We start from the raw sequence: 17,835 nt of genomic DNA, 5'->3' as shown, positions 1-17,835 counted from the left end.
AATCAAATCAAATTACAGTAAGGTTGCCAAATTACCGTAACGGCTAGTGGATAACACGCAGGAAATCATAAGACTGAAATAAACTGGCACGAAGTTGTATAGTGTATAAAAGCTAATCGTAACTTTAGCCTAAGTAGTCTAATTTAAGGTTGATTTGGGAAATAGATACCTATAGATATTTCTATTCTTCTTTCGTCTTGCTTGTATATTGATGCAAATACAATAGTAACAATTTAATTTTATAAATTAAGGGTACTAACCAGTAAACCTGGAATACTTACAATTTTCAATTCGAGATAAAAACTTGTTCCAGTTAAAGTGCGACGCTGTGTTAACTTTAATATGAATACTAGTTATAACAAATATTTTTACAATAAAACAATAATTTTTTCATTAAAAGGATACCTAAGTTTACTTATATAGCAAGAAAAGCTATTTATCTTTACTTCAATAAGGCACAGATATATCAACATAAACAATTTGTAGCATTTTGAAAAACATAATTTCTAGATTCAGGTGACACATAAAAACTACCATAAATATTCGAATAAGGGATTTTATTATTTCAAATTTTTTTATTTAATTACAAAGTCCATTTAGTCCTTTTAACAAAATAATTAATAAATTACAACAATGGAGCTGATAGTTAGAACTCATCCATCAACTGAAACCGCATGCCCGAATTTTCCTCCAATCACAAATACCAAATTACTATTAATTAAAAAAAAAAGAAAAAACTAAAAAGTATCCTCTCTTTATCACTCTCTCCGTTCGGTTCTAACTGATCTACAATCTAGGGAGTATAAAAGAAACAAAATAATAATTTCTATCGGCAGCAAAAATATACAACTGATTTTTATTCTGCCCGATTTCATTCTTTTTTTTTATATAAAATAAAAATATTATCACTTACGGTACATTACATCTAACCTACAAGTTAATACTGACACCAGGAAATGCAAGAAGCACAAGTAGAACGCGGGCGCGCAAGAAGGACCGCGTCTAAGAAGACTCGTTTATTTATTTTAGTGTCGACGGTCTAACTTTTTATCGTGTTTTTATCAAAAACATTTTTATGAAACATGAGTTAATTCGCTTTGTCCAATCACAGTCAACTGGTATAATCCGAATCGGAGGAGATTCAATCTATTTTAGTGCTTTCGTCGATCAGTCAATGTGCTCCAACTCCTGTGTCAGTTGGCCAGTTATCCACTGTCACATCATGGCTTCACTAAAAAGGAATCAAACCGTCATTAAACTGCGTAAACCAGTCATTAACAAATATCATGCACATTTTTGTACAAGTTCACATAATCTTTTAAAAAAATCAATTAATAGCACCAATAATTTCCTTATTTTATCGCGACTCTTGAGTAATTAGAGTGTTAATTGATTAATAACAAATATAACTCTGTAAATCTTTGAACAGAACAAACAAATCTAATATATTCCATAATAAATACACATGATGTAGCATGAGTCCTCGTCCAGTTCAGAGATACCAGTAGAGTACCAAAAAGTTACATTGAAACTTATACAAATTGCTCAAAGCCCAAAGCCAAAGATAATTTTGGATAAATAGCTCTATAAATATGTGATTGATACACTTCATTTTCATTTTCGCCATTCAACGATTTAAGAATAAGTGGACACATAAGCGACAGTAATATTACATTTATGAAAAATATGAGTATAATTTATCACAGCTATTAATCTTATTTCCTTGAGCGATACTTATAAACAGAGAAAAAAAAAACAGAAAACTACAGGCCTTTGAAAAATTCTAAACATCTGATTTAATACGCTCCGTAATTAACGTCACTGTATGTACCGATTACACAAATAAATAAAATAAATCAGAAAACTGCAACATTTTGTGAAAGCAATACGAACTTAAATTTTGGAGGAAAAAAAATGAAAATGGACTAGCAAACACAAAATTAAACTTCAGGAAGGAATTAAAAATAGCAAATGTTCGTCGTATTAGCTTGGAAAGCATTATTTTCAAAATACGCTGAGGTTGAATTACAGTTTTTAAAGCTATTCTGATAACTAAAACCAACATCAAGAAACCCTATTTGAAAAATGGAGCCGATAATGTGAATTTGATGTGCCTAGCTGAGACAACTGCATATATGTTAGCTGTAGGTATTTAAGATAATAAAATATTGTAATAAAATACATGAATATTGTAATTCCTTAGGAATACAGATTAACATTGTTAACATTTGGATATTTTTTTTAAAAAAGGTAAATGATAAATAAGAACCACTATCTACAACTGAAACCAACATAAACAATAGACAAACATAAAGATAAAAAGTCTGAGACATGAAAGAAAACTCCACTGTCACCTGAATAAACTCTATAATGCAGAAACTGTACATTTGATAAAATAAATGACAAAGTACATGCTAATACGGACAAATAATCAATTCTTCAATGATGCATAGGTTTGCTAACAATCAAGCATTATAAAAAATGAGAAGTATATCTTGATCCTGAAAAATTATACTTGATTAAAGCATAAAGCGACTGATAAATGTACAACGCCATTGTGTGAAAAATTATATCTGATAAATATATAGTAAAGCGGGGCATTAAGGATTGATGTCATTCCTGCTCTTCAACTAAATATTAAGATCAATCATTAATACTGTTTCTGCGATTGGAAAAAAACAAGTTTTAATGTAACGTGGAAAATAAAATGTTATAGGTCAGGGACTTGTTAGATTATATCAAAACATTCTTATTAAACATAGACAACAGTTTTCAGTTAGTAACATCTCCCAAAAATAAAAAAAAATACCATCCTCAAGCTCTGTTGCAGCTTGGGATAATAAAAAAATAAAATTGAAACACTATCGAAAAAAATAAAAAGATTTCTGGCTCTCCCCTACTGCAAAGTCACCTGACCCACACACGCGGGAGGATCGTCCACCACAATCTTCTCGGTTTCCTTAATGTCTTTCTCATCGAGCACTGTCGATTTTTCATCGATAACGTTAATTTTCTCTTTCAGAATCAGATCCGTCTTAGGATCGCTTATTAATGTCTCGCTTTCATCCGTGACCGCTAAATCGTGGGTGACCTTTTCAATATCGTCGATGATTACCGAATTCTCCTGGCCCTGCTGTAGCTTCGACCCTTCGTCCTGCTTAATTTTGGCCAGTGCCTCCTCATTAGATAGAGGGCAGTAAACTGGTCGTGTGCTTTTGGAGCCTTTATTAAGAAAACAACAATAATAAAAAGCATACTAACACTGAGATGAGTTACAACAATTAGACACGACCATTCCACAAAATAAAGAGCGGTAGCTTCTGCAATTAACTTTTCGTAGTGATATGTGCGCCACTTGTTGCAAATTGTATTCGCTAAAAAACGCGCAGCATTGATGAACTGAAAACATGTCGCAAAAGTGAAGCTTCTCTAAATTATCTAGGCGCTACGAACATTTAACGAACATAATCGCAACCAGCATATATAGCAAAAGAGTCATGATATGTATCATAAAAATATTTTCTTGAAGGCGTCAAAATGTATTAAAAAACGTGTCAAAAATGTACGTATTACCTACCAAGGTTTGTCAAGAAAATTGTGTTTGATGACAAATTATTTCAAATCAAATCGTGATATCATTTATTTTTGTTTTTTAAACCAATTGTTGAAGAAATTGCTAAAACTGAGATTGATCTTAAATTGAAGGGAATGTACAATTAGAGGACTGAATTAGGTTGCGGTACAATTATTATCAGAATTAATTTAGTGCATTTAGTACAAGCGTTTTTATTATAGTGGATTATTATGCTGGCAAAAAGTGTTTACCGAATGGCGCTTTTTGTTAAATAAAAATTATTTTGAAGAACTTGTTAGTTTATGTTTTAGTAATACCTCACTCAATAACTCCGGTCTGACATAACGGGCAAACGAAAAGAAATCTGCATTGTAATCTGGCCGCGTGATATGTGTTCCAGTGATGTATTACAAATAATCGTTAAAAAGTCGTGGGATATTTTTCATACAAAGTGTATACGATTATCGGTGTGACGATATAAGGCGGTTTGTTGTTCGGGTGACCCAACATTTCCGTGGAATGGTTCGTTTTATATATTAATACGCCCTTTTATTATTAGGGGAAAAATCAATACAACCCAATATTAGATAGAAAAAAAAGTGCTTTCAACAGTCACCCTATTTATCTCTATCTAATGAAAAAAGCAAATCCAATTACCTTGTTGATTTTGCTGACTATTTTGTGGTTCACTGTTCCTGCGTTGTTGCTGATTTGGTTGTCTGTAGTTTCCGCGGAATGAACCACGATATCCGCCTCGGAATCCAGCCCTACCGCGATAACTATTGAAAAAAAGCGGTTTTAGATCATTTCATTATCGCCTTGAAAAACAATACTCACCTTCCCCTTCTGGTAGCCGCCACACCAAACGTCTCCGAGTTCAACTTTCTTTCTTTACGCCAGTCGGTCCTCTGCATTTTACCTTTGGCTCTCTCCACCGCCTCGCACGATATCTTGTCAAAGAATGACTTGTTTTTGTCGTAGAACACCTCATGCTCCTCATCCTGCTCGGTCTCCCCGGCTCCAGTTTCGTTGCCCGAATCGTCTTTCTTGTCGGGCTCGACGCCAGATCCGTTCACCTCGTTCTTGGACGTGCCCGCCGCCTCTTCCAGCTTTACCTTCGCCAGTTTATTCTTCAGTTCCTCGAAGGCCGTGTTAGCCTGCTCGAAATCGTAGTCCTTGTCGAACTTGAGCGTGTTCTTCTTGTTGGCGCCGATTTGTCCGGATTGGCCACCCGATCTACAATTTCATCAGATTATTCAAATACTTATGAAGGATGCTAAACGTATCAGACATACCTAAATGGACCTCCTCGAGATCTACCTCTGCCCCTGGTCATATTTCTTTGATTATTCCATCCGCCCCGTTGCTGATAACCCTGTTGGTTATTTTGATGCTGCTGACGGCCCCGGTTCTGTTGGATGTACTGCTGAGAACGATGATCCTAAATAATAAACGATCGATAAGAAACGCTGCCGAAACCGATACTCTGCGAACCTTTAAAAGAACAGAACGTACATGATTATCAGCCCTATTCTGGGAATTCTTCCTATCGCGCGACTTGTTTCTATTTTGTTGGCCTTTCGGCGGTTGTATCGGTTTAACCTGTTTATTCCCATCCTAGAATGTGAGAATCAATAACCTTCGAGCTCTTTTTAAAGGCTGAGATATAACGCTTACCCGTTGCTGGCTACCGCCGGCCTGGGTGCCCTGGTCGACAGATACCGATTTGCGCGACCCGACCGAAGCGGGCGTGGTGCTTCGGCTGGCAGCTGCCCCTCCGCCGATCAAATCTAGAACAGAACCTAACCAACTGAGACATCTAGAAAGCTAATTGCCTAACGAAACTAGCACATCCCATAAAGTCCAATATTGGATCACCAATAACAATGCAAACATAATTTTTAATATATTAGGACCAGGAATTAATTCTTGACATATTTACTAATGAAAATATGTTTTCTAGGAAGGTTTCTCCATCTTTCTGGTAACATAGCGATACCATGTTGGTATAAGATTGCAATTTATTACTTTCCAAGACAAGCTTCCCATTTATCTACGCTATTTTATTACTTCAATGTTTCAGAAAAATGCATTCTATCAAAAAGTACCGGAAATTGATGATTTGAAGGTTTTCACAAGTGTCCTTGTCACAGGCGCGACTAACAATTTTTACAATAGATAAATTCATCGAAGAGCGACCGAAGAATAGGGATTTAAGTTAAGAGATATCCAGCCGCTGAACGTTATGTTTTTCACAAATCATATATTAGCATTTCAAGCAATTGTTGTGCATAAAACGCATTGCCAATTGTACAGAAAGACTAAATTTTCCTACAGAAAAGTAAAAAAACGCGCTACTCTCTGAAAATACGGTATAACAAGCCAGTTAACTTCTTATCGGAGATTATACTTATCCCAGACATGCAAACTAGTCAACTTTAGGTATGGCGGATCTAGGGTACCCGAAACTGAAGAAACAAGAATTAAGGTGTTGTTTGTTTTCTCTGATCACTTGTTGGTATTATCTGGTACTTCGAAGTCGAAATTCTTGCCAAAACGTTAAATTGTAAATTAATAATATTATCTAAGTGTTACTTAGTGTTTCAAAATATTTTTTAAACAAAATGTTCATCTGCTAAGTTAATATATCAATTCCCTAACTTGTGCACAAGTTTTTTGCATATAACTTGGATTTATGTCTAATAATGCTTCCAATACTTCGTTTTCCAGCTTGTTTAGCTCACTTCACTCTCGCTAACATGAAAAACTTCCAAAGCCCTTTTAAAATGTTGAAACAAAACTTGACATCTGATTCAACTTGACATTGTGTTAGAATAATATCAATATATATTTACACCAGTTTTTCGTTGACTCAGATTTCTTCAAAATATAAAATCGCATAATAGTTTTTCTTGCATATTACATTCAAATAATAAAACTAGTAACGGAGGATAAAATTTCACTCAAACTAGCTTAGCTGTATTAAACTAGAGCATTGTACAGATAACAATTATTTACTGGTCCTAATAAAACAACCAGAAAATATGAAAACTGTTCATAGTAAGTGATACATTTAAAGGCGTTTTACAATTAACATGACGTTAAATGGTGACCAATGCAACTTATGGGATATCCTAGGAAATATTTTCAGTGTTGAGTTAAATGCACAAAAATGGTCTGGATGAGTAAAGTCACACAACCATATTAATAATAAAGAAGTGATTGGACCATTACAACAATTACACAATAAGAAAAACGAGTACAACAGATAAATATTGGATAGTGAATTATTTTGTTTTCTATTTTACCTAATCACAGAAAGATGAGAGAATGAAGTGAAGGACAATAATTTAACAGTTTGAAAAAATTTGCTATATTTCGTCAATTTAAATGGAGCTGTGTGTTTAAATATAATTGTATAGTAATATAAAATCACTAAGAAATGTAGTACACTTATTTACTAAAAAAAGATATTTCGTTTTTGAAAATTTTCAGGGTTATAGCTTTAAAGAGATGATCTAGATTTACCACAAGCATGTTTACTATGTTAAATCAATGCACCAGTGTACATAAAATATACAGTTAATGTATGCAAATTCAGCATGCTTCAACAAATTTAATGACATAATATGAATTGAACACGAATAGAACTATACACAACTGCATAACCTCAGATAGAACATTACAACCAATTTTATGGTATATATATTCGCTGGCAACAAAGTGCTGAAAACTTATTCTGATAATTTGATGGTGTTTTTAACAAAGGGCAAGATGATGTTGAAATAAATACAAATATCCATGAGAAATAGCAATTTCCAAATGACCATCAAGAGTACTCGCAATGGTATGGTTTTAACTTTTTTCAATTTTCTGTGACTTTTCACAAGTTTCTCACGCTCATTTTGACAATAGAATTGGCATTGGTGACTGAATAAACCCTGCAAATTCAGCACGGCCATGGTATAAACTGCCAACATCGGCCTGCCCTTGTGAAAAATCCCAATATACTAAACACATTAATCAACATAATAAGGAATAATGCAAATCTTGACCAATGACCACTAAATTAATTCAATGTAAGGAAGAAAAAGATTTAAATTTTTTTCAAACTTCAAATTATAAAGAATCATGATGCAGACATCTTCAAGTTTCCTTTATCCACTAAATATTAAGCTGTCAGTGTTACATATTTGACTCAATACATTAACTACTCTGTTATCCAAAAGTTACTATATTCTCCTAACCATACGAAGAATTTATAATAATATAATTCACACACAATTTTGAGGTGTAATGGTAACCAGTAAAAGGTTTCAGATGTTCTTAATTCATAAATCAGGTATGAGAAGGCCACATAAGCAGCGAACCAATCTATATTAGCAAATTAAGTCATTCTTTATTACACATACAAATAAAAATTAATGTTGGGAGGCTTGATTTTCTTTAAACTATTAGAGGAAAATTTCTAAGTTACTCACTCTACAGCAAGCCTAATAAGCAATCTATTTCAATATAAGAAGCAGCAACAAATTAAAAAAGATATAAAAACTATTTTTACCAGGATGATCGTTGGGCCTTGGTGGTTCTCCCACAGGAGTAGGAAGAGGGGGCGACAGAATCGAGGAAGGTGCGACACCTACGTCAGGTGGCGCGCCATGTGGAATTATCAACTCACTTGGCTTTGAGCCTGGTGCTAGTCCTGCCCGATTCATTCCAGTCGCTGGTAGTCCAGATGTTCCACTTCCTGCCAGGCCTCCCATAGGCATAAAAGTTGAATAGGGAGCATGTGTCATATGTCCCAATATAGGATGTTGCTGAAATTGTTGAGGTCCCAGGCTCGGGGGCACTGAGAGTTGCATGATGGCAGGATCATTGAGTGGCTGAGTATGTGGGACACTGTTAACTATACTGATATCTTTAATATCAGAACCACGGAACAATATATAATCGTAAACTTGATTCTGAGCAGGAACTGGAAACTGGGCCTCTCTATTTTCTGTGCCGAAGGAACGTACTGAAAAAAAAAACAGAAAATTAATAGTTCACATAAAAATATTCCTATATATTATTAATTTTGATTCTCTTGAAAAATAATTCTTAAAAATCAATTATACAAATAATGTTAAATATAACTATAAAGAAACAACGTCGTCTTATCAGACCATAAAAAATTCCTTATTTTTTGTCAGCCATTATTTTTTTCATTATTAGAAAGAAATATTTCGAATTTGTTAACATCAACTAATGTTCTAATAACAATTCTTAATATAAAAAAGACCAAACTCTTTAAAACAATATACTTTTATGAATGTAATTGCAATGTTTACGAAATCATTTAGGTAATGGAAAAAATTCAAATAACATAGTATATCAGTCAAATCTGTCAAATTGCGAATAAGTCATAATAACTAATAAAAGGCTACAGATAAATTATCCAACTTCAATTAATAACTGTATTATTTACCATGTAATCAAAAACTTACCGGACGCTAGAGCTATAGTACATTCTTGGGGATCAACTGTGAATAATCGTCCTTCATATCGAATATCTGCCTTCGAGATTAAACTTATTTTAGAGCCCAACTCCGGCATTCCAGAAGTCATCTTGAAATACAACTTTTTCACTAATGATGACCGAGGTGTTAACTGATTCTTCTCAAGAACCAAACAAATTTGATACCAAAAACTTCAAAAAATGGCGTACCTTAAACAGCTGTCACGTTGACAAATATGACAACACTAAACAGTAGCAGCAACCTAAAATTTTCTACTTTTACTTTATCGTGTTAAATCGGCTGTGATACCGTGATTCATAAAATTAAATAACATATTTTATCTATAACAAAAAAAACGAACATTAATGTAGCAAATTCGTTTCATTATAAGTAATAGAAATTATGAATCCTGATATCCCCAACAGTATCAATAACTAAGAAACTAAAATCCCCAGAATCAAAGTACATTACGTAAATGTCAAAAAGCTGAAAATATCTTCGGTTTTTCCTTCAAGTGAAGAATTATCGAAGATTTTTTTAACTTTGTACGCGGACTTCTATGTATCCTACAAGTATAGCGTTTTAAGAAAGATTTAAGGTTACGTAACGAAACCGGCGCTCACTCTCCTGTCGAACATGGCTGCCACTGTAGGTCGAGTTTGTGGTGCTGGTCTGTTAAAATCAAAAACAGCACCTGCTTTAAATCAGGTATTTACTTTATAACTATTGTAATTGACCTATTGCCTTTATAAAGAGTAATAAATAATTTTCTGCGAGACGTCATAATTAATTTAAAAAATCCTAACTAAAGTTCACCTAGTTATGTCATTACATTAAATATTATCAATGAATTAAAACTTTTTTCAGATTAATTCTTTTTCCACAACGAGAGAATGGACCAAAGGAAGGAAAGCTGTAAGAAATCAATAATTATAATAATATATAACAATATTATTTAAGATAATTGAATAATTAAACGGTGATGTTTTAGCTTTTGGGTAGTTTAGGAGTATTGGCTGGTGGTGCTGGCGCTCTAATTGTGGCGCTAGATAGATCTGTTCGAGCATCAGACCTGGAACTTCATCCACCAAAAAATCCTTGGAGTCACAATGGTTGGTTTAAATCCCTTGACCATGCTAGGTAACCTTACATATGGGATGAAATATCATATTTATTAATTGTATGTTATATTAGCGTACGGCGTGGTTATGAGGTTTATAAACAGGTATGTGCTGCTTGTCATTCTATGAGATTTATTGCTTACCGTAACTTAGTTGGTGTGACACATACTGAAGAAGAGGCTAAAGCAGAAGCTGAAGAACAGATGGTTACTGATGGCCCTGATGATCAAGGAAACATGGTAGGTGGATATTATGATTGTGAAGATTGAATTGGCATGAGGTTCATTATATATTGTAGTTCCAAAGGCCAGGAAAACTATCAGACTATTTCCCTAATCCTTATCCTAATGAGGAAGCAGCGAGAGCAGCTAACAATGGTGCTTTCCCACCAGATTTAAGTTATATCGTTTCCGCTAGACATGGAGGTATAAGAATATAATAATGTTAATGATAATTTTTTAATATTCAAAACTCCTGCAGGAGAAGATTACATCTTTTCTCTTCTTACGGGATATTATGATGCACCAGCTGGTGTAATTCTTAGAGAAGGTCAATATTACAATCCATACTTCCCAGGTGGAGCTATTTCTATGGCCCAAGCATTGTATAATGAAGTTATAGAGTATTCTGATGGTACCCCTGCGACAGCCAGTCAACTTGCTAAGGTAACATGACAACCATACATTTATATGTATATAAATTTATTGGTTAATAAATGTGTTGGTAACAGGATGTATCAACTTTCTTAAAATGGACTGCCGAACCAGAGCATGATGATCGTAAACGTATGACCATTAAAGCGATCGGTATTTTCACCATACTATTCCTACTCAGTTATTATGCCAAGCGATCCAAGTGGGCCTCACTCAAAACAAGAAAAATAGGATTCCAGCCTAAAGACAAGTAAACATGTGTAGGCTCATCCAACAGATCCTCGAGCAGCGTGACCAGTTAGCCAATTTATAATATAAATAAGTATAATATTATTTAATGTAAATATGAGTTGAAAATCAGCGCAGTATATTTTTACTTTGATATTTACCACTTCACTTAGGCCATGTGAAAAACACTTCGCGTGTTGAGTCAGTTGAATGTGTCACGTTATTTGTTAATTAAAAACGTAAATTTTATGAATCGCTTTTTAAATTAAATAAAAACCTTTCCTTATTTATTTATTGACTTAAATAGAGCGATTAACCTAGTAAATCACAATTTTAACATTTTAATTATAGATAAGAGAAAGGAGCAGACCTAAGAAAATATGTCAAATTATTCATTAAATTATACCCAACACAAAAAATACTTGGCTTATATACCAGATATTTTTAAAATGCTTTTTATGGGATTAAAAGTATTTTCATATTTTTAGTACTGTGTTAGAACCGATTTTGTAGAATCGATTTGGTGAAGGTGTTTGGGCAATTAAAACACGGAATTCAACTGAGTCACTTTCTATTTATTTCTACAAACACCTCGGTCAAAGGCCCAACACAGAATGGATGAAGATGGCGGGATTTTCATCTTGTCCGGATGGCATTAGTACGAGCATGCGCCGTAGCGCTCATTACAATTTACATGGAACTGCTTATGCAACCATATATACATCGTCAGATGCAAGCGCATCCACCTAATTATTTATATATCCAACAACTGTTAAATTATAATATAAATAAAGATTATCATACTGTAATATAACATCAGTAATCTGTCATTATGGTCTAGAAAATAATAAATTTGACTTTTTAGTTTTGTTTGGAATTATATATTAAGCAAAAAGCGACTGCGGATTAGTTTTTAATTTTTGACATTTTAATATAATATAACATAATCTACAAATAAATCTACTTTCCTCATTTTAAAATGGAATGCAAAACTCAACCTATGATTATGACACTTCCATCTAACACGCAAAATGTTAATGTGTTAAAACTATATTGTTGGATATATAAATAATTGAGTGGATGCGCCTACATGCTACGCCCTCATGTATATATGGTTGCATAGTCGATATTAAAGTAATTTCCTATAAATTGTACTGAGCGGTACGGCGCATGCTCGTACTAATGCCATCCGGACAGGATGAAGATCCCGCCATCTTGATTCATTCTGTGTTGGGGCTTTGACCGAGATGTTTGTCGAAATAAATAGAGAGTGACTCAATTGAATCCAGTGTTTTAATTGCCCAAACACCTCCAAATCGATTCTACAAAATCGGTTCCAACATTTGACATTTTAAACTATCATGTCAAGGATGTTTCAGTGACTAAAAAAACATGAGCTAGTTTTTTCAAAAAATCTATAAAAAATAAAAGATAAATATTTCTCTTAGAATTCGATAGACTTACCGTAGAAAAAAAAATTGTTTAAAAAGTTTTATCTAACTTGATTTAGGAAAATAATTATATACTTAAGATAGAATATCTACAGTACTACTTTTTATATCGATATTGGCTTTATAAATAACTTAATTTGTAATTTTGACATTTTAAAGTAATGTCATAATGTCAAAAAATGTAATAGAGGCGTTAAAAAAGACAAGTATGCGTTTCTAAAGATTTATTAAAAAATACTTAGGCAAAAAGCGATAAATAAACGAGATAGTAAAAATGATACAGGTAGCAGTAGCATCAATCTTAAACAAATGTCAACTATTTTCCAGAGTTCGATAGAAACATAGCGTACAAAATACTTGAGGTTACAACAGCCGAACTAAATCGATACTTAAAATAAAAACTCACAACCTGTAGTGTTTTTACAGTTATTATCAATAATTTACTGAAAATAATACAAAAATACTTATTCTATTATTTAGTAATATTGAACTGATATTTATATTACTCATACAAATTTGTTTTAATATCGATTGTTGGATTAATCAGAAAGGAGTCCTAACGAACCGAATAAATTTTGGAAGATTTTTGAGATATAAAAAGCGTCAAAACACCAACGTTTAATATTAATATTATCACAAGACTTTCTTTACAAAAGCAATAATTACAAACGTTATATATATGATTCAGGTAAGAAAAAAAGTAAACTTTTACCACGATACAACTATTTCGTCAAGTGTTTAGTTTAAAAGCCCGTAAAAGCGATTGTAGAAGCGTCGAAAATTAGTATTTCTTCCGATCTAGTGACGCGTCAAAAATGGAATGACCTACGTAGAATCGCCTAACAATCTATCAACGGAAAAACAAAACGAAACAATCAAAAATATTCTCAGTCTGTGTTTTTCTCACATAAAAATAGTATGTGCTCAAAAACTTATACAATTTGATATATCAATTTGACAAATATCTATTATAGAGGCACTGATTATATTTTATATATCTTATCATTAGAAAGCTTATAAATATTTTCTTTTTTCTGTTCGTCAGAAAGTCAATACAAGCCCAGGCATTGCCTATTACTATTTAAAAAAATGAATACTGGTCTCGTAGACACTAGCATAAGATAATTCAAAGTTGACGTTGAAGCCAGGGGAACTTGATCTAGTCTATAAATTAATTAGGAAAAGTATCAATCTATGGTGATAAAGTTTTCGAGCCAAGAAAGAAAACATAACCAAGCCAATATAGTGCCCACGATTTCGTTAACTCAGTGCGAATCTAAAAACTATAACCGTAACAATATAAAGTTCGCCCACAGGAGACCCTGTTCAATGTATAAATATATCCTAAACATATTTATTTAAGCTTACGGGAACTCTACATTCACAACTCTGGTTTAACGTGTTCATTTGATAATTGATCGGGCCTCGTCGCGCGTTTTAACACATGAATTTTCATTGATTCCAACCGAAGACCCGAGAAATCAGTACATCTTACATTACTACAACGGAAGCCTCAGTTTCTGCATCTTACATTGTCCTAACCGAAGGTCGGCACAAACTAATTCAAAACAAATTAGATTTCTCCTTAAAATATACGCACACAGCACAATTTGCTGTCTGTCTATACTAAAAGAAGTCCATAAACAGAGACAACAAATATTTACATGTAAACTAACCTGTTATTAACTATTACCAACGTACAGGTACCTCTATTTTTGAATTTGTTAATTTCTCATTGATATATTAAATTCGCAATTTTATTAAGAAATAATAAGATTTTCAAAATAATGTGTTGGTCCCCTCAAATCCTGTGTATAAGTTACAATGTTTAAATTCTGCACGAATTAACATCATTTTACAGTCCGTTACTATTACTCAAAAACAAAACACCAATGCTTTGATCAACAAATCGACATAATAAATATATACGCAGATTAACGAGGATGAATCCATTTTTGGCCAACAAGAAGTTAATAATACTCTTTTTGACTTTTATTATTTTTAGGTCAGAACAAATAACAAACAGGTTAGTTAGTCAATTGATTCGCTTATATATATTGATGCGATAAAAACAATAGCGATTTTTTAGCCATTAAGATGAATTTATACACAACCTATAGATAAATACATTTTAAGTCTAAAAGCCCCAATTATATGTAAAATGCTTAATAACGGCTGTGCGCATATATTTCGAGGATAATTTCGTGTAACCCTAAAAATGTAAAATATACGTTTGCCGGGATATGTTTTCTATTGAAAAGATCAGACACAAAACTAAACAGAGTCGTATAAAAATATTTTGATTATCTGAATTGGCGTGAAATGGTTGGAGAACTTAAACTTAAATCACAAAAATATCACAACGCAAAGTGTTCTTAATAAAAATGCACTCCACCGATGGTCGATCGATTTCAGAGTTCCTGCAGATGGCCATCGGGGGAAAACCGAAAATAATGTGTTGAAAACCGTCGCCAGATTTCTTATAAAACTACTAAACGTTTCTCGGTTGAACTACTGTATTGTTGTTAAGGCGCATTGGGTTCTCATTATTAGAATTCTCGTCCGGTTCGGTACGGTTCGCAGCGGTACCTTCGAATCCCGGATTCAGGATTATGTTAGGGACTAGCTCTATCACTTCCTGTTCTTCCACTGTGAATATAGAAAATTTACGTTTGTTTTACCTAGAAAGATTGACGAAACAAATGAGACATTACTGAAACTTAATGTGTAATAATTCGGGGGATACAGATAACTGATAATTCTCACTCTAATTCTCTAAATTTTTTAATGAAGTATTTTGTAAATATTGCTCTATCATATTGTTAAAAAAAAGGAACAGAACTATTTATACGAGCAACCATACATCTGGACAATATAACCCAGACAGTACTCCACGTCTTTATTTTTTTATTTCTGCCAAATAGGGAATAAAAAGTTGATGTTTTCGTTTTCTTTAAAAGCCGACGTTCTTATTGTCACGGAACGTTACTACTTTTATAATGTAAGCAAGAAGTTGGTTTTTGCAAAGATGGTGATGAAATTGTTGAATAAAAATAATTTTGCAAACTCTTATAACATGTTAAAAATATGAATTACTTTTCTTCACGCCTATCACAGGTTTTGATCAAATCAGAAACGCTACAACGGGTTTCAATAATGTTTCTATCACAACACCGACATCTTTCCAAGGATAACGTGATTGGCGACTTACCAGTAGGCGTTTTACATTCCTGATACAACAATGCGCAGGTCCCTATCCCAAGTAGCACCAAGGTCCCCATAACAATACCGACCGCCACTGCCCACCATCTAGTGTCGAACTTGTCGGCCCCTTCTAACAAATGTCTGGCTAATTCTTTGGTGAAAAAGAAGAGGAAATTGAGGGAGAACACCAAAAAGATGGAAGGAAAAAAGAAGAGAGGCGAGGCTTTAGGCAGTGTGTGTGTATTTTTATGAAAGCAGATAAGTGCTCAGCATCGTATGTTAACGTGAATCAGCTCAGTTCGACACCAGTACAGCAATCGTTCCAATCATCATTGGGACATTCACGCTCATAACCATTAATGAAAAAAAAACAGCGATATATCCATGCACACAATGGATTGGTCAAAGAGTAATTTCGGTTCTCACATTTTTCAAAACGAATTAATTTATATAAATTTCAAATATTACTTGATTAATGATGTTTAAAACATATATATGTGCCGTTTCGATCTGACTTTTGTTTTAAGTTGTGCGATTTCTGGTCAAAAAATCTAAAGTGATGTAAAATGTAAGTGATTTTCACAAGCCTCCTTTTAAACCAGCTCTATAACTATTAAGAACTGAAATAAATGATGATTGAAGGCGAGATATGGCCATCTATTAGGAAAAACGGAAATTACTCTTTTCCCCACCAAACACAAACTACACAAAATGTTTTGCACAAAGCAAGCAACACTATTTCCTATTTACCTCTTTCTGGATAATGGTTTCTAGTTGTACCAAATACATTGACAATGGGGCTTTTTCCCAGCTGATTGGTAGCCCAAATTCTGAATTCATAGGTGGTGTTTGGGATCAAATTATATACTTCCACTTGCCTCTATGTGAACAAAATATGTATCTTACTCGCTTATTAATTGAAAATATTTAATTAAAAAAAAAACTTGGTATGCTACAGACATCAATAACCCAGCAGTCCATAAGACTTAATTTTACTTTTCAATGTCCACACGATGTACTAACCTTACCTTCTTGTTATTACTTCCATTTCTAGAGTATCCTTCTGGATTCTGCTTCTCTTCAGCAAAGGAATGACCAAAAAAGTAATTGAAAAATTGCTACTCACTTATGGACCACTCTAATATCTATCACTATCACTACTTCTATACTAAATGAAAAAACAAATGAACAATTTCAACTTTTCGATCTGCATCAATGTACAAAGCTCCATGCATGACTTACTGAATTTGGAGTTATGTGATTGGGTGAAATCGGTATCCAGCTAGTATTGCTGTATGCTAATCGATATTGAGCAGTAAAATTAACAATAGGATAACCCCCAGTACCTTTAACATCCCATAGTATCAGTGCTAATATTGTACTGGGCTTTATTGATACTACTAATGGTGGAGGAGGAGCTATAAGAAAAATGTTGACAAAATTACTTAAGAGATATGCCAAAAAAAACTTACTCTTAACAGTTACGTTGACTCGTCCCCGAATATCTTTAACATCGTTTTCTCTAATACACGAGTATATAGCGGAATCATTCCGGTCAACTTCCTGAAGGAACAAAGATCCATTTTCCAAAACGTTCATTTTTATATTCTCGTCGGCAGTTCGACCTTCTCGCTCCCACATTACGTCTTTTGTTTTGTGTAAAGGGCATTGTATAGTGACGTTTTTTCCTATATCTACTGATACTCTCTTAATATTGGACTTTGTAGCTCCTAAAACAGAAGAAAAACAATGAGTCACTCTGTTATCATGACCTAGCAAAAACAACAAATACGCATAATAACAGTTACAAGGTTTGTTTACCGCTGATAATAAAAAAACTTAAACACAATACAGGTCCCAACGTATTATACATAATTCCATATTAGATTTAACTTTGCACTAATAAAACCATAGTTTTTAACTCATAATATTTGTCAAATTTGACAACTAAACCGCCTGAAAACTGAAAACACCCCTACAATGAATATTGATCGGCAATATAAGAAAAGAAAAATAACCAAAAGTATAATAGTACTCTCCGAAAATAACACTAAAATTCAGTTGGACGACATGGAAATGATTCAGAGGACGTATTCTCCAAATGCG

General features: G+C 33.4%; 3 protein-coding genes across 18 annotated transcripts; 1 reads left to right on the top strand and 2 right to left on the bottom strand.

Annotated features, from left to right (window-relative positions):
• Positions 1-540: 540 nt before the first annotated feature.
• tral (LSM14 family protein trailer hitch) lies at positions 541-9,313 on the bottom strand. Of its 13 annotated transcripts, none has more exons than XM_076407277.1 (9): positions 9,061-9,313; positions 8,136-8,591; positions 5,252-5,364; positions 5,090-5,191; positions 4,870-5,015; positions 4,412-4,810; positions 4,232-4,353; positions 2,912-3,222; positions 541-1,231 (listed from the first exon to the last, which is right to left on the bottom strand). In XM_076407277.1, the coding sequence occupies exons 1-9, from the start codon at positions 9,179-9,181 to the stop codon at positions 1,229-1,231; spliced, it is 1,773 nt and encodes a 590-aa protein (XP_076263392.1). In that variant the 5' UTR covers positions 9,182-9,313; the 3' UTR covers positions 541-1,228. The 13 variants fall into 13 exon arrangements, with proteins under 13 accessions (XP_076263392.1, XP_076263399.1, XP_076263400.1 ...); XM_076407272.1 differs by having other exon boundaries at positions 821-1,231; positions 2,917-3,222; positions 5,252-5,376; XM_076407274.1 differs by having other exon boundaries at positions 821-1,231; positions 2,917-3,222.
• A 194-nt stretch (positions 9,314-9,507) lies between these two features.
• Cyt-c1 (Cytochrome c1) lies at positions 9,508-11,323 on the top strand. The gene is made up of 7 exons (XM_076407286.1): positions 9,508-9,780; positions 9,940-9,987; positions 10,064-10,212; positions 10,267-10,432; positions 10,492-10,618; positions 10,674-10,858; positions 10,924-11,323. Exons 1-7 carry the CDS (start codon positions 9,709-9,711, stop codon positions 11,098-11,100), a joined length of 924 nt encoding a protein of 307 aa, XP_076263401.1. The 5' UTR covers positions 9,508-9,708; the 3' UTR covers positions 11,101-11,323.
• A 1,411-nt stretch (positions 11,324-12,734) lies between these two features.
• On the bottom strand, positions 12,735-17,733 carry LOC143198193 (contactin-1). 4 transcript variants are annotated; one of them, XM_076407290.1, is made up of 6 exons: positions 17,551-17,733; positions 17,202-17,459; positions 16,972-17,147; positions 16,480-16,609; positions 15,737-15,880; positions 12,735-15,206 (listed from the first exon to the last, which is right to left on the bottom strand). In XM_076407290.1, exons 1-6 carry the CDS (start codon positions 17,600-17,602, stop codon positions 15,157-15,159), a joined length of 810 nt encoding a protein of 269 aa, XP_076263405.1. In that variant the 5' UTR covers positions 17,603-17,733; the 3' UTR covers positions 12,735-15,156. The 4 variants fall into 4 exon arrangements, with proteins under 4 accessions (XP_076263405.1, XP_076263404.1, XP_076263402.1 ...); XM_076407289.1 differs by having other exon boundaries at positions 12,735-15,174; positions 15,737-15,856; positions 17,551-17,732; XM_076407287.1 differs by having other exon boundaries at positions 12,735-15,174; positions 17,551-17,730.
• Between the last annotated feature and the right edge of the window lie 102 nt (positions 17,734-17,835).

The sequence above is a fragment of the Rhynchophorus ferrugineus genome, unplaced genomic scaffold (assembly GCF_030347505.1).
Source record: "Rhynchophorus ferrugineus isolate W39M unplaced genomic scaffold, kcgeb_rfMv2 rfM6, whole genome shotgun sequence".
NCBI lineage: Eukaryota > Metazoa > Arthropoda > Insecta > Coleoptera > Curculionidae > Rhynchophorus > Rhynchophorus ferrugineus.
The sequence above is the reverse complement of the archived record's forward strand: the minus strand, read 5'-3'. Positions and strand labels throughout refer to the sequence as shown.

What these genes read in the sequence shown, in the direction of transcription:
- tral (XM_076407272.1), bottom strand. Translation starts at nt 9,181, where the DNA reads ATGACTTCTGGAATGCCGGAGTTGGGCTCTAAAATAAGTTTAATCTCG. An exon ending in TACTATAGCTCTAGCGTCCG is followed by an intron (nt 8,592 to 9,060) that starts GTAAGTTTTTGA and finishes TTTTTTTTTCAG; the next exon opens with TACGTTCCTTCGGCACAGAA. An exon ending in GCGGCTACCAGAAGGGGAAG is followed by an intron (nt 4,354 to 4,411) that starts GTGAGTATTGTT and finishes TTTTTTCAATAG; the next exon opens with TTATCGCGGTAGGGCTGGAT.
- Cyt-c1 (XM_076407286.1), top strand. Translation starts at nt 9,709, where the DNA reads ATGGCTGCCACTGTAGGTCGAGTTTGTGGTGCTGGTCTGTTAAAATCA. An exon ending in AAATCCCTTGACCATGCTAG is followed by an intron (nt 10,213 to 10,266) that starts GTAACCTTACAT and finishes ATGTTATATTAG; the next exon opens with CGTACGGCGTGGTTATGAGG. An exon ending in CGTTTCCGCTAGACATGGAG is followed by an intron (nt 10,619 to 10,673) that starts GTATAAGAATAT and finishes AAACTCCTGCAG; the next exon opens with GAGAAGATTACATCTTTTCT.
- LOC143198193 (XM_076407287.1), bottom strand. Translation starts at nt 17,602, where the DNA reads ATGTATAATACGTTGGGACCTGTATTGTGTTTAAGTTTTTTTATTATC. An exon ending in ATCACATAACTCCAAATTCA is followed by an intron (nt 16,610 to 16,971) that starts GTAAGTCATGCA and finishes TTGTTCACATAG; the next exon opens with AGGCAAGTGGAAGTATATAA. An exon ending in AAACCATTATCCAGAAAGAG is followed by an intron (nt 15,881 to 16,479) that starts GTAAATAGGAAA and finishes TTTTCACCAAAG; the next exon opens with AATTAGCCAGACATTTGTTA.